Raw genomic sequence first — 16287 nt, 5'->3', positions numbered from 1 at the left:
ATTACGTTAGAACTTTAAGGGCAACTTTTTGGGGATATTGAATTAAATCAAAAGACACTATGTGCAACCAAAGTTGTCTAAAAGCATATCTGCTATATATAAGGGATGACGTAGAGTATTAAGTGAAAACTTTTAGGGCATGGTGACGAGGATGTTAAACTAAATCAAAAGAAACTATGCGCACCCAGGTTGTCAAAAGGGCGTATCTGCAATACCTCTGAAATGGCTAAGGGCATTAAGGTAAAACATTCAGGGAATCTTGAGGTGGGTGTTGAACTAAATAAAAGAAATGTATGTTTTTGCAGTTTGTCAAAAGGGCGTATAAGCTTTACCTTAAGAACCTCTGAGGGTAATAATTTGAACCAGTAAGGGCTGCTACTACTTCTACTGTTGCAATTACTATTACCACTACTGCTACAGCCACTAATTATGACTGCAATTGCGACTACCTGGGACTGTATCTGTGAGCACTTGCGACTACTTCTTACTGCTTGTGACTGTAGCTCATTAAGTGATTTACTTACATCTTTTTTTCTTTTCTTACTTTTGGAATCCTTTTTGCGTTTTCTCTGTTAATTTAGCTGTTGAAGTTTGTTTCTTTTCTCCTTTTTTTATAAGTGCTCCCTCTCGTTGGCTGTTGATTGGACGGCTATATCTTACAAATAGGAGAAATGTGACGAAACTCTGAATTGGTGTTTAAAAAAGCCCTGTATTTATTCTGAAACAATTCTGAGTATGAAATCATAAAATTTCTGATAAAAATTTATTTGAAACGGAGAAAAAGTTAAGACTTACTTCTTAGACAAAATAAATTCTATGAACGCCTATATTTCAGCTTAATAATGAGTTATATAGTAATATTTTCATTTCAGGAGGGGTTCAGCATATTTTGAGGGGGGAATGGTCTTTTTTGCCATACTGTAATCAAAAGTGACTATATTTGTTTATTTTTCAACTTACCGGCGGGGCGGTCAGTACATCTTCCCCTGACCCCAGGGTATGTCTTTATAAATAATACCAAAGAATCTTGAATTTATTTTGCCTTGGCTAATTCAGCTGCTTTCTCACGGACACTCACACTGGGGTTGCTCAATACGTAAAACCTTAATAATTTCGAAGCAGATTCCCTGCCGGCACCGGATATTCCGATCCGAGTAGAGGTAACAATCTGATCCGGTGGAATATTTTGACCTTGTTCTATCCAAAGAAAATTGTTCCCAATAAGGTTCTGCTCGTTAAACTGTAGCTTATCAATGCCAAAAGCTATGCACAGCTTAGATGGACCACTACAAAGTTCATGAGATTTGAAAAGGTCTTGTCAAAGCAGCCTTTCGCTTACTAGCCCTGTTTATAACCATTCTTTCTTCTCCATGAGTGGGATGAACGGCTCGAATTAAAACTGCACTTCCGGGGACTGAAATAAAAAATATATATAAATAAACGGCCAATGTTCTTGCCTTTCAAGTTGAGTCAAAACCCAACAATTAAAACCTAAATTTTTGAACTAACTCGTTAGGGTGATGAAACACCTTGTCTCGAAAAAACCACTTGTCTCGTATATTATAAACTTTTTTAGTTTGTGTGGCCAAATTATTTAGAATTTATTGGTAGCTCTTGCCATAGCTTGTAGAGATCAGAGGACAGATCTGAATAAACGACAGAAAACTAAAAGAAGACCCCTGCTTTCCCGTAAATCCTAGAAAAATCGTTTAACTTCCCCTGTTTTGTGCCCGAAGTAGGGATATTTGGTTTTAATGGAACCTACATCATCAGGAAGCTTGAAATTTGTTTTTCCGATTAAACGATGCAGAATTTTCTTTTTGAACTTAGGAAAGGGGAGTCCATAAAAATTTTCTAGCATTCCTTCTCGGAAAACGGTAAAAATTTGTTCTATAGAATAATCATTTGATTAATTTAGCCACTTTGGGAGTTCCCGGTGGTGTTATCCACTTTGATTGACAAACTCACCGACAAAAAGGAAGTGAAGTCTCACTATCTTTCCTGTCAAATTTCACCTTCAAACCGAATATTCTTCACATATTTTCATGAGAGCTAGTCCTCTAGGAGAATTCTCTAATGTATCATTTGTCTTTGAGGCAGACAGCCGCGCTATGGCTCGCAAAATGATTTTTGAGGCACCATCTTAAGGGACTAACTCCAGAATAACAGACAGCAAAAAAAAGCCAAATATTTAAATGATAGCTTATATATTTTCACTTTCTTTTGGTTTCTCTGCCCCTTAGCAACCGGATGAAGCTAACAAAGAAAAGTGACACCAACGCACGGTGTTACCTGTTTAAAATTACTAAAGTTGGAGATAATATGCTGTAAAAAAGGCTTTGCAGTCATAATGATGCGCATTGAGTGTTTACATTGTTTTCTTTTGTTCAAAAAAAAGTTTTTTTCATCGTTTAAAAAAACTGTACCCTACTTAATATTGAATGAGATAATAATAGAGGATTCAACTATCTTTTCTTTTTGTCTAAAATAATTCCAAAGAAATCTGATGATGTAGCCTAATGGATAAAATAGATATTGATATTTTGTATTACGAAATTGTCAATGCTTTGATAGTTGGAGCAAAAAGAGCTTTTCAATCTGTTACTTACCAGGCGGGTACGGTTGTTCTTGTACGGAATCCTACTCCAACGTTAAAAGAAATCCAAAAGTATATTCATTAAATCCAGTTCTAGAACTCGTTACTTCCTTAAGAGTAGGTAAAAAAGATAAATTAAATTATAGTAAATAAAGGACGAAAAAAAAACCCACAGCACAGCAGTAGTTTCGGCAGCTTTTCAATGGAATACTATTATCATACTAGGGCTTCTGGCATGGGCGTAGACAGCATCTTGTCTAGAGGGGGACAGCCAAAACTCGGCCTTTAGCATTTTCCATGTTCTACTTTTCCCGCAATACTATAATATAATAGACCCACTATCCTACTTCTAATTTCCAGGAAACATAAACACCATAAAAGCAATTTGACACATTCTTCTGTTACAGCAAACGTGGGCTTTTCAGTCAAGACTATTCAATCCTTTTCCTTTTGACTCACTCTGTGAGTTGAAACGAGCTACTGCAATTGATCGTTCCTTCTTTATTTTGAATCTGAATAGATATCTTGCAGTAAATCTTTTGATTCTAGGAGTTGAAATTTCGGAGGATATATTGAGTTCCATGCTCTGTGACAGGTATGGTCAGCTAGACTCTTTGCTGAACATGAGATTATGATGCAAGTTTTAATCTGATGCCAAGTGCAGCCTAGTCAATCGATCAAAATAGGGAATATCATTGCTACTCAGACAAAAAATTAATTTTCCTTGTTGTTTGAGGTATATGTGGTTGTGTAAGTTTCTTGAGCCCTGATTAATGTTGTTTAATCATAGGTTAGGTTAGGTATATTACAGGTATGCTCAGCTAGACTCTTTGCTGATAGTGAGATTTTGTAGTCTTTAAAGCACTTTAGCAGTTTACTCTGCAGGGTATGCTGTGCAGATGTCAGCATATTACATTCAAATAGGCAACGGTCAACTGTTCCATTTTTTGTATTGTAATGTGTGCAAAGAGGGGATGAGAGAATTGAGCAAGTTGAATTAGAAAACTGACACTAAAACACCTGAAAATTTAGCCCATTTGAGCCTGATCGGATCCTATGATATATTTTAGAGAGGTGCTTATTGGAAAAAAGAGAAAAATTTGGTTTATTCTTATTTATCATTACCTTTGATACAAATCATATTACGGTTGGATAACAGCTTCTTGTTCTAAGATCTCAATTCAAAATTTTACAGTTGGTTAAAAATAAATATTAATATTGGCATAGGGGAGACCGACCCACGTTTAGCCAAAGCATATAATCTCAATATAAAAATATATGGGGACTTCGGGTGGATTATAAAAGCTCTGACAGATGGCAGTGTATGGTTTTAAAATGTTTGGCCTTGATTAATACTTTTACCAAAAATATCAGATTGGATCACGTTTTATGGTGATTAAACTTGGAATGTTGTTCAATTTTTACCTGAAGGCCTACGCCTAATTATGAACACTAGAAAACCGTAAACTCGCGTTGTATTCTCCTATTATTTGCCTGTCTTTTGGCAGCTTCCGAGATGTGCCATCTTCACCGGTTTCCAATTAGCATTTTTTTCATCCCGCGGGATGGCGAACCCCAACGTTCGGCCACAATACCCGGGGTAGGTTCGGCATGCCGTACCAAGGTGTCCAAGAGTGTGCTATATTTGTATAAGCTGTGTAAATAGTATATTTAAAGATTAAAGGTAAGATGAAAACCCGAAACTTGATTAATTCTGACGTTGTTTAACTCTGTCAGACCAGTAGGTGAACAGAAATTATATTTTTTCCTGTTAAATTTCATTCAAGATAAAATGCTTAAAAGTAAAACAGAAGAGAAAAGATAGAAAGGTGGCTGGGATCCAGAACAAAAAAGAAAATAAAACAACAGTTTTTTATTTCTTAGTCGACAAAAAGTCAGTCGGATGCTCCGGAAATGCCATGGGTGTCCCTAGAGTAACGCTGCAATACTACATGAAACAAAATTTGAGAAGCTGAATATCCCTCTACAAAGTCTGGACGTGAGTTTCTTTACACCCTGTTACAACACATGATAAATATTTACAGAGGAACAAGAAAAAGGACTAAAAACTTACTTGAAAACGATAGTTGATATGCATTTCGACTGTACTCCCCTAGAAGCGCGTAAATTTGCATATACTTATGCCATTATTAAGAGTATAAAAGTACCGGATAACAAGAAATGCAAAGGTAGGGAAGACAGTGGAGGAATTGCAGGTAAGCATTGGTACCCTGGTTTCATGGATCGCCTTAAAACTCTATCAGTAAGAACGCCAGAAGGTACAAGCTTATGATGGGCAACTGCTTTCAACCGTCACAGTGTAGGAGCTTCCTTTAACACCCTGGAGCGAGGTCATGATAAACACATGTTCAGACGGCAAGATATTCATTTGGAACGTTGACGAATCCGACATGAAAACATCCACAAGCCTGGTAAGATCATTGCACAGCGAGGCCAAAAGCAAGTAGAGAAGGTCACGTCAGCCGAAAGAGGTCAGTTGACCACAATTTGTACTGGTGTTGCTAATGCACTGGGAACACAGTCCTCCCTGTACTTATTTCCCCAGGAAAACAGTTCCAAGAAATTTTACTCAAGGAAGCTTTACCAGGAACCATCATGATCGGCTCAGAAAATACTTCTGGCTGGATGTCTGCCTTTCATTCTTCTCTTTACTTGCAGCTTTTATCATTCAAGTCAAATCCTCCAAACAGTTACCGGTACTTCTGAAAACAAACGACCAGATCAGCCGATACACCGTTGAATTGCTTGATTTAGCCAAAAATAATGGCGTTGCACTTTTAACTGTCCCTCTCCACACTACTCAGAAAGTACAGCCTCTAGAAAGGATATTCATGGGGCACCTCAAGGCCTACTAAAACCAGGAAGCCGCAAGTTTCATGACTGCTCATAAATATAAATCTATATCAGTGTATAACATTGCTTAGCTGCTGGGAAAATCATATCCAAAGGCTTTCACTCCCGAGAATATAATCAGTGGAATCAGAGCAAGCGGGGTATATCCCACCAACAGAGATGCCTTCGATGATTATGAGTTCCTCTCGTCATATGTCTTAGACAGAATGCTTACTACATCTAGTGAAGAACTTACCAGGGAAGTTTCTATGCTCAGCGCAAGTCCTGTGCGACAGTTGGACTTCTTCGTTAACATAGACCCCGAAACAAACGCAGCACAGGTTCTGTCTCTAAATGAGAAGCAAAGGTCAGCAGATGATTCGTTAAAAGAGATGGTCCGTGCATACTCCTATCCAAAAGGCTCAACACAAAAAATCAACAGGAAAAAATATGAGAAAGTCACAAGTGCTCAGTGACACCCCTTTGAAAGAACACATTACTGCTGGGATAAAAGCTGAATCTGACAAGAAAGACCAATAAAGTCCTGAAAAGTCCGGGAAAGGAACAAAGTCAGAGAAGTGAAAAGGCTAAAAAACAGTAACATGAGTTGCAGTTGGAGAGACGATTCTGACGTAGATGATCCTGTATACAACAACTCTTCAGAATGCAGTGTGTACGTTGAAGACGAGCCCCCTACCAGCCACTTCCAATTTGACACTGAGAAAGTCAAGGCTGGTGGTTACATTCTGGTTGAGCTGAAGAGCAATAAATGCAATCCTGTTCGCTATATTATCATCATCAAAAAAGTAGCAACTGAAGAATTCAAGGTCCGCTTTCTGAAGGAGACTGGACCAAGAGACTTTGGGCCAACTGACGAGACGGATAGTATCTTAAAGACAGAAGTTGAAATGAAACTGCAACCACTGACAATTGGAACACCAAGATTAGCGGAACAACTTACTTTTGGTGTTGATCAGTCAATTTATAATTTGAAATATATACTCTTTAGTTTTTTAAACCTTACTGAGACAGATTTTGTAGTTTTTTATACTGATTTCTTATAGTCTTTCTTAATTTTATATCCGAAAAACAAGTTTTAATTTTCCCCTGGAAAATTTTCTGTTTCTTTTGTCAGGTGGGCAAACTTAAGGCAGAGACGGCCGAACCAGTACCGGGGTGGCCCAGATTCGGCACTTTTGACAATTTAGATACAGGCATGCAGGTGGAAAAGTGGTGTAGTATTTATACTTGTATTTTCAAGGATGGTATTGAATGAGTGCCTTGGCATTTTCAGCAACTTCTTATCGCTTGAATCAATTCCTGGAGAAATAAAAAAGTCAAAACCTGGCAATCGTGGGCCAGGCTCCTTTCTATATATCGGATCAAAAATCAATATTGAATATCGAAACGTAAATATTGATATCGGAAACGATATTTGGAAAATTCTGTTTATTTCCAGCTTTCTCAACCATCTACCAGGTAACATCAAATAGAAAAATTCCAACACACAAAAAAGTTGTCGTTAATATCTAGTGTAAATTTGAAGTTATAGGGGGGGGAGAGGTGGCAGCTGCCCTCCCCTGCCCCCCTTCCCTACACCCATGGCTTCTGGTCTTTCTATCAAAGTCCTTTGTACTCCTCCGACAACCCCTACAGTCTAATATGACATCGGTGAAAATGTTTAGAGTTCAATAAAAGTGGTCAAAAGTTGCAATGTAGATGAAGGCAACCTTATACACGAATCGCCAAAGGTAAAGGCCTCAATATATATAAATTGGCCATTTTAAGACAAAGGCTGCCAATATAAAAACAGAAGAAAAAGGTGCATATTGTGCCTAGTTGGAATCAGGATCGTTCAGTGATTTTGGTCGAAGTAATCACAGTCTATATGGAGGGCTCTTGTGCCCAATCAACCTCCAGCTGACCTCCCACTTCACAACTGCCCACCCATACAGGCAACCTTCCTAAAGCTCTTCATCAACACAACTTTCTAAAAGCCAAATTAAAAATCGTTTATAATTCGTTTTAAGTCCATATTTTTTAGGTTTATGACGCTAAAAATTGTAAAATAAGAGCTCCAACACGAAACAAAAAATTTAGCCTAAACATCTAGCAGTTGACTTTCTATTCTCCCCCCCCCCCACTTTCTATTCTAGGGTTTTTTCCTCTTAATAATAAGCCTAACATTGAAGTACGGAAATCGAAAATAAAAAAATGTTAAATACACATTCAAAACACACACAAAAATCGCATTTAACGTTTTTTTAGGCGACAATTACATATAAGCTGTTAAAGATGATATCATTTGTGGTAATTATTTTTGTTCAATATGCTAACACAGCACTAATTTTTTTTCTCAGCACTAAGTTTTCTTTCTGATGTAATATGCGCAGATCTTCCTGAATTATGTAAATATGAGCAGCATACCAAACCTGCAAGATCAATCGTAAGGCACTTCTTGGAGCGCCACGCTTTCTGGACTTGATATAAAGCAGTTAACTTGTGGCAAATAACAATGGAGAATGTAGAAGATGTGGTTTAAAACAATCATTTGAATCATTAGACGATTCTAAGGAATTTCCTGACAGATGAGAATTTGTCAATGAACTAACGGTTGTCAAAACCAACTACAGAAATCTAATGAACAACCCAATGAGCATCCTCAACGAAATTGCACATAATGCTACGGACTCAGAAAAGAGAGTAAATCCTTCTAAATCCATGATAATACCAATAGTAAAGAACGATGTGGGCACAATGTGTTTTTTTTTCTTCTTCTTCAGTCGGGCACTTCGTATCGAAGGAGTTGTCGTAGAAACTTAGAAAAGGGCTCATTCGATTGGAAATTTGAGTGGCTAGTGCCCTTTTAGATAGTCGAAACTGATATTAGGGCAACTAGCCCCCCCAGCCCATCATTCCACCAAACACATACAATCAAAATTTCGAGATAGCAATTTTATTCAGCGTAGTTGATTTCCAGATAGAAAGTATGTTTTTGAGGAGGACACTCTCTCACAACCCTCAGAGCAAGGGTTTTAAGTTATGCCCTGAGGGAATATAAGAACGATGTTGGCACAATGTAGTATATATTATTTTTTCCCGCAGAGCAGGGCACTTCATATGGAAGGAGTTGTCGTAGAAACTTCAAAAGGGGCTCATTCGCTTGAAAATTGAGAGTTCTAGTGCCCTTTTTAATAGTCGAAAGTGATTGGAGGTCAGCTAGCCCCCTCCCACGCCCATCATTCCCTTAAACACATCCAATCAAAATTTCGAGATAGCCATTTTGTTCAGTGTAATTGATTTCCAGATAGAAAATATGTTTTTGAGGAGGACACTCCCCCAAAACCCTCAGGGCAAAGGTTTTAATTTATGCCCTGGGGGCATATAAGGACTTTATAGAAGGCGTTGTCGTAGAAACTTCTACACAGGCTAATTCGATTGGAAATTCGAAGGGCTAGTACCCTTTTTAATATTTGAAAGTGACTCGAGGGCAACTAGCCCCCCAACGCCCATCATTCCCCCAAACACATCCAATAAAAATTTTGAGAGAGCCATTTTGTTCAACGAAGTTGATTTACAGATAGTAAATGTGTTTTTGAGGAGGGCACTCTCCCACAACCCTCCGGGCAAGGGTTTTAAGTTATGCCCTGAGGGCATATAAGAACAATGTTGGCGCAAAGTAGGCTACTATGTATTATTTTTTTTCCTTTAGAGCTGGGCGCTTCATATGGAAGGGGTCGTCGCAGAAACTTCAAAAGGGGCTGATTCCATTTAAAATTGAGAGTTCGAGTGCCCTTTTTAAAAATCAAAAGGGTTTGGAGTAAAACTAGCCCTTCCACGCCTATTATTCCCCTAAATACATCCAATCAAAATTTTGAGGCTTTTATTTTGTTCAGCGTAGTTGATATTCTGATTTAAAATACGTTTTTTAACAGGACACTCCCCACAACCCTCAGGGCAAGGGTTTTAAGTTATGCCCTGGGGGCATATAAGGATTTTATAGAAGGAGTTGTCGTAGAAACTTCAAAACAAGCTCATTCGATTGGAAATTCGAAGGGTAGTACCCTTTTTAATAGTCGAAAGTGATTGGAGGGCAACTAGCCCCCCCCACGCCTATCTCTCCCCCAAACACATCCATCAAAAATTTTGAGATAGCCATTTTATTCAACGTAGTTGATTTTCAGATAGAAAAATTTATTTTTGACGAGGATACTCCCCCACAACCCTCAGGGTAAGGGTTTTAAGTTATGCCCTGGGGGTATATAAGGTTTTTTTATGGAAGGCGTTGTCGTAGAAACTTCAAAAAAGGATCACTCGACAGGAAATTCAAAGGGCTAGCGCCCTTTTTAATAGTCGAAAATGATTGGAGGGCAACTAGCCCCCCCCCACGCCCATCATTTCCCCTAACACATCCAATAAAAATTTTGAGATAACCATTTTGTTCAGCGTAGTTGATTTCCAGATAGAAAATATGTTTTTGAGAAGGACACTCCCCCAAAACCCTCGGGGCAAACGTTTTAAGTTATGCCCTGAGGGCATATAAGAACGATGTTGGTACAAGACAAGACAAGACAAGATCTTTTATTGAAAAAACACATGACAAATAAATTTCTAAACTGGTCGACGGAGAGCAGGGCTCTATGTGTCGGCCATAAGCAAATATAAGAAAATGGCGAAATAACAAATACAGGGCACAAGGGGCACAATGTACTGTTTATTATTTTTTTCTTTCCTTTAGAGCTGGGCACTTCATATGGAAGGGGTCCTTGTAGGAACTTCAAAAGAGGCTCATTCGATTGGAAATTGAGAGTTCTAGTGCCCTTTTCAACATTTAACAGGTATAGGAGGGCACCTCGGGCGCCCCCCCCACGACCATCATTCTCCCAAACACATCCAATCAAAATTTTGAGATATCCATTTCGTTCAACGTAGTTGAACGTTCTGGAAATTAGGTCTTTTAGGATGATAACCCCCTCAGAGCCCTCAGTGCAAGGGTTGTAAGTTATGCCCTGGGGGCATATAAGGTTTATATAGAAATTTGTTATATAAATCATGGGCAGCAGGATCGCGCTGCCTAAATAAAGAACTGGGACACTCGAGAACGAGACAATTAACGAGGACTAAGAAAAGAGGAGGATACTCCCCCACAACCCTCAGGGCAAGGGTTTTAAGTTATGCCCTGGGGGCATATAAGAATGATGTTGGCACAATGTATTATTTATTATTTTTTTCCTTTAGAGCCGGGCACTTCGTATCGAAGAAGTTGTCGTAGAAACTTCAAAAAGCGCTCATTCAATTGGAAATTGGAGTGGCTTGTGCCCAGTTTAATAGTCGAAAATGATTGGAAGGCGACTAACACCCCTCTCACGCCCACCATTTCCCCAAACACATCCAATCAAAATTTTGAGATAGCCATGTTGTTTAACGTAGTTTTAAAGTTCTGGAAATTCGGTCTTAGAGGATGACAACAACCGAAACAGCCCTTCGGGTAAGGGTTGTAATTTATACCATTGGGGCATATAAGGCGCTCATCGAAAGATCGTTCGTCTCAGAAAGGGCGCATTCGATTTGAAATTGAAAGACCCAGTGGCCTTTTTAGTAGTTAAAATTTATGGGAAGACTCGACGTTTTTATAGCAAAGATTGATGTGGATAGTATGTATTATTTTTTGTTGTTGTTGTTGTTTAGATCAGGACATCTTGTATTAAGGGAGTTGTCGTGGGAGCCTCGAAAAGGGCTCATTCGGTTGAAAATAGAAAAGGCTGATGCTCTTTTATTAGTTGAAAGTGATTTGAGGGCAACTAATCCCCCTTCCACTCCCACCCTCCCACGCCAACCCTCCCATTTCTGCTCTTAAAATTTAACCGAATCAAAATAGCGGAAGTTTATCCAAGCTATCAAAGAAAGGAAACAGATTTTTTTGCGAATGGTATCAAGTTTTCCATTTCAGGTCAACTAGAGGAGGTATGAAACTAAATTAAACAGTACTATTTGTGTCCAGATTTTTAAAAGAGTGTATGTTGTTAAGAATTGCTGAAAATTTTTCTCCAGCATACAAATAGCAGGCCAAACTATAAAGTCTTAAAAAAACAAAAAGGTTTAAAGAGTTATTTTCTTTTTCCCTGAAAAGATTATGTCAATATAAAACAAACAGAAATTAATTAGAAAAATTTCTTCCACCAAATAAGTGTTTCAAAGAAAAGTAAAGAACTCCAGAAAACCAAAAATGAGCAAAAATAAAATCAAATAATCTACCAAGCATGAAAATACCACAAATCAGCATTGATAAATAAATGAAACCCAAAATGAACAGAAATTACAATAAATAACTGAGTCAAACTCAAAACGAGCGTAAAATTAACGTATTAAATAATAATAAAAGTATTGTTTTCTTTTTCCCTGAAAAGACTCTGTCAATATAAAACGAACAGAAATTAATTTAAAAAACTTTTTCCACAAAATAAGTTTTCAAAGAAAAGTAAAGAACTCCATTAAACAAAGAATGAGCAAAAATAAAATCAAATAATCTACCAAGCGTGAAACTACCCCAAATCAGCATCGACAAATAAATGAAACCAAAAACCAATAGAAATTACAATAAATAACCGAGCCAAACTCAAAACGAGTAGAAATTAACATAAGTTGGGCGCAAAGCCCTTATGCCTTCCTGAGGCCAGAACAAAATTTGCACTTTACTGAAAAAAATATAAATGTTTTTACTTTTATAACTTTAATAAATCAAATAATTTTAACATTTTTATTACTAAATATCAGTATATGTATATTAAACTGACAATGCACATTCATTTGTATTTTTTCAGTAAAGTGCAAATTTTGTTCTGACCTTGGGCATAGAGGCATAGAGGTTTTGCACCCAACTTATGCTAATTTCTGCTAGTTTTGAGTTTGACTCGGTTAATTATTGTAATTTCTGTTTGTTTTGGGTTTCATTTATTTATAGATGCTGATTTGTGGTAGTTTCACGCTTGGTAGATTATTTGATTTTATTTTTGTTGCTTTTTAGTTTAATGGAGTTCTCTACTTTTCTTTGAAAAACTTATTTTGTGGAAATTTTTTTTAAATTAATACCATCCATAGAGGAAATACACCTATCTCCCTCCTTAAGGTTCTAGTTAAATTTGGCAGCCCCTACCCATTCTTTAACGATTTACACTTCTTTTGCACGTCTGCATCTTGAACATGCTCGTCCAGTTTGGCACCCTGGCATCTCCCAGGAAGAACCAGACAAAATCGAATCCACCCAAAAACGAGCCCTTGAAATAATTTTCAAAGACGGTAAGGTTATATATTCTTTTCTTCTAAAGAAAGCTAGATTGATAACGCTTGAGTGCAGGAGATTTATGTTGTGCCTCCATTTTTTCATGAAATGAAATAAGAAACCCTCATACGGAAGATATTTTCCCCATTTGAAAATCCCTACCCTGATTCCGTCCACCTCGGGTTGTTTCTGGACCTTTTTCTATCTTGGTCCCCACTCACAGCGTCACCTCGAGATAAGAAAAAACTTTTTATCCCCTACATTACCGAAAATATTAAAAAAACATACCGATAGTTTTTCTTTTTTTATTACTTGTCCAGGTGTCACCTATGTTTTGTATATTCGCTCAATTTCTTTCTTTTCTTATGTTTTAATGATCTGTTATATTAAAAATATACGTTTTATAATGTATTTTAATTAGTTTTACCTGTTCTTTAATTTTCTGACCTATTTCATTTGAAATTTTTTCCTCAATATTAATTTTTTTTACCTCCAAATTCGAATTCAGCCCTTTGAGGCTTGTGATAAAAATCTTGTGAGATAAACGTCTTGTTTCACCGATTTGTAATAATAATAATAAAGTCTAAATACCTTTTGCCACCACGTTAAAACAGTAATACATTCCATACGTGAAGTAGACATAAGAGGTTCCCTGGGACATATACATAGCGTCATTTCTTTTAGTCCTTTTCCCATTGTATGTGTGTGAAGCTACATCAGTAGTGCCTAGACACGAGATAATCAGTTATAGAAAGCAATCCTCAGTTGAAAAAAAAACCATCAAACAGTTTGTGGTAACGAACTGTAAGTAAGAAGCAACACGGCTCAATACTAACCAAAACCCTAAAAAATGGAATTTTGATATCAATAAACATATCAAAAGAATGGGCTTATTATGCCGATTTCAAATATATAAGATTTATTAACCTTCGTGTTACCCATAAAAGGCTATGAGTCTGAGAAAATTAGCATAATTTTCGAAAAAGGGGGGAAACACCCCCTAAAAACTCAATGAATCTTAATGAAAATCACAGAATCCGATTCATCGTATCAGAGACCCTACTCTATAGGTTTCAAGCTCCTATCTACAAAAATGTGGAATTTTGTATTTTCTGTCAGAAGAAAGATCACGGATGCGTATTTATTTTTTTTTCTTTTCCCCAGGGGTGATCATACCGAACCAATGGTCCTAAAACATCAGGAGAGGGCTCATTTGAACGGAAATTAAAATTTCTAGTGCCCTTTTTTGGTGACCAAAAATATAGGAGGGCAACTAGCCACCCTACCACGCCCCTTTTCCCCAAAAAATGTCCGATCAAAATTTTGAGATGGTAATTTTGTTCAACATAGTTGAAAAGCCCAAGAAATTATGTTTTTCGATATAGCATGACCGCCCCCCCTCAGGGGATAGATCTTTTAGTTATAAACCATTGTTTACGTATAGTATTTGATATTGGGAAGTATGCAGACATTTTTCGCGGATAGGGGGGATTTTATGCTTGGGATGAGTTTCCATGGGGATAATTTTCCGTGTGGAAGGAAATTTCCGGCGGTGAACTTTCCAGGGTAAATTTTACACTGGCAAGATTTGATAGAATTCCTATACGAAATTATTTTTATTTGTCTTACTTTGTCTTTGCCTATTCACTTTCGCATGTGAAGATGTTCCACGGGAATTATCCGAGGGAAATTTTCTGTGTGTTTGGATTTCCAGGAAATAATTTCCATGGAAGGGCGGATTTCTGGAGTGATAGAAAAAACGATCAGAACTTTCAAGTCTTTTTCAAATGAAAGTATGCTAAAAAATTTTTAAGCTGAAAATTCTGCAAGAAATTGTACAGAGGGGGGGGGGAGAGAATTTTCAGCGAGGATGGAATCGTCTGGAAGAAATTTTACGGGGGGGGGGTATATTTTAACTGGGAGGAACTTTCCGAGGAGGAGTCTCCCTTGAGAGGAGGGAATTTTTCATGGAGCCAGATTTACCGGCATTCTTTGAAAAACCATCAGAAATTAAATATAAAAAATAAGTTTTTCAACTGAAAGTAAGGAGCAACATTACAACTCAAAACGAACAGAAATCATTCCATATATGAAGGGGTTGTTCCCTTCTCAATACTTTACTCTTTACACTAAAGTTTGACAGTTTGTCCCATTTTCTTAGGAACGACTCTTGAAACACAAGGGCCGTTAATTAGAATAGGAACCTTTTTAAAAGTGCTAAAACTTCAGCGTGAAGAGCAAGGTATTGAGGAGACGGCAACCCCTTCATATATGGAATAATTTTGTTCGTTTTGAGTTTTAATGTTGCTCCTTACTTTCAGTTGAAAAACTTATTTTTTTATTATTTAATATACGCAAAAACAATGCTGAAAACAAACTAGTTGGCAACAGCTGAGCAAAAAAAATGAACTTAAAAAAATCAGAAAAAAATTAAGTGTCGACTAAAGAAAGAAACAAAGCAATTACGTTAGAAACAAGAGGGGAATATCAGGGGGCCAAAATCCCATAAATTTTGAGCTGTTTATGTCACAGGATGGTTTATGAATTAACAACAAAACAATATATATTCGTGGGTTTTTATCAAATTAGTCAAAATTTTCACTTTATCGCCTTCGAAAATTCTTTTAAAGTAAATATCAATTAATTAATTTTAAAGAATAGAAATACAAACTACACTCGAGCTGATGATGCCATAGAATGGTTGATGAATTAGCAACAAAATGTATGTTCGTGAGTTTTTATTGAATTGGTCATAATTTTCACTTTATCGCCTTAAAGAAGGTTTTTCAAAATTGAATATTAATTTGGTAATTTAAAGAGTATAAACACATGCAACACCACAGAAAGTTAGGGATAAAGCTAAATTAACATTATTCATAAACTAAAGTACCTCTAGTATTAGCAGACAGCTAAAAAATCATTAACAGCTTCTGATTTGAAGCAAGATGGAAGACAAGAAGGGGGAGGGGGGAGTGGCAAAATCCTATTTTTATAAGATTTCCTGCAGCTTAATCGTTTCTAAAATTTTACAAACAGATCCAAAATCCTAATTGCAGCATTACCAACAAGAATTATATACGACATAATAATATTTTCGGGACTTTTTGCTTGACATTAAGCCCTTAAATAAGAAAGAAAACTTATAGAAAAGGTCACCATTAAAAAGGAAATACCTGGATAAGCTTCAGTTTCAACTATTATTCCTTTAATGACGGTCCCATCTTCAAATTTGCGTACGAGGTAACTCCCCAAAAGCCGATTTGCAAGTTCTATGCTATCATAACTAAAAAAATCTGAACCAACTCGAACACCCTCCGTCATGGGTATTGAAAGGGGCATATTAGCTTCTATCTTCTTTTTTAATGTTTGCATTACCAACTTATCCTCCGGTTGTCGAGAGCGTTTCGTGGAATGTCTAGTCCCATGGAAATACTCACTAGGCACAGATGTTTCCTCCTCCGCCATCTAGCTAATTTTGAATTTAGTGAAATTGGTTGAATATTGATTCACTAGAAGGTATTTTTAAACGTATGGTTCCGATATATGATCATAAAATTAT

General features: G+C 37.0%; 2 protein-coding genes across 3 annotated transcripts in view; one reads left to right on the top strand and one right to left on the bottom strand.

The window, feature by feature from the left end:
• Window positions 1-838: 838 nt before the first annotated feature.
• Window positions 839-16243, bottom strand: LOC148950838 (uncharacterized). The gene is given in 4 exon segments (XM_089090037.1): window positions 839-1309; window positions 1311-1414; window positions 13320-13454; window positions 15902-16243. Coding segments are annotated over 4 exon segments (807 nt in total). The 5' UTR covers window positions 16194-16243; the 3' UTR covers window positions 839-1033.
• Window positions 16170-16287, top strand: part of LOC148950837 (methyltransferase-like protein 22) — a 29972-nt gene continuing 29854 nt past the window's right edge. The window contains exon 1 of one of the 2 annotated variants that reach the window (XM_089090035.1): window positions 16170-16244. The gene's annotated coding sequence lies outside the window, so the exon portion shown is untranslated. Of the gene's footprint in view, window positions 16257-16287 lie in introns of both variants that reach the window. The other variant, XM_089090036.1, reaches the window with a different exon arrangement.

This window comes from Artemia sp. Qi Xiang Cuo, chromosome 6 (assembly GCF_049724085.1).
Source record: "Artemia sp. Qi Xiang Cuo chromosome 6, ASM4972408v1, whole genome shotgun sequence".
NCBI lineage: Eukaryota > Metazoa > Arthropoda > Branchiopoda > Anostraca > Artemiidae > Artemia > Artemia sp. Qi Xiang Cuo.
This window is presented reverse-complemented; position numbering and strand designations above follow the sequence as displayed.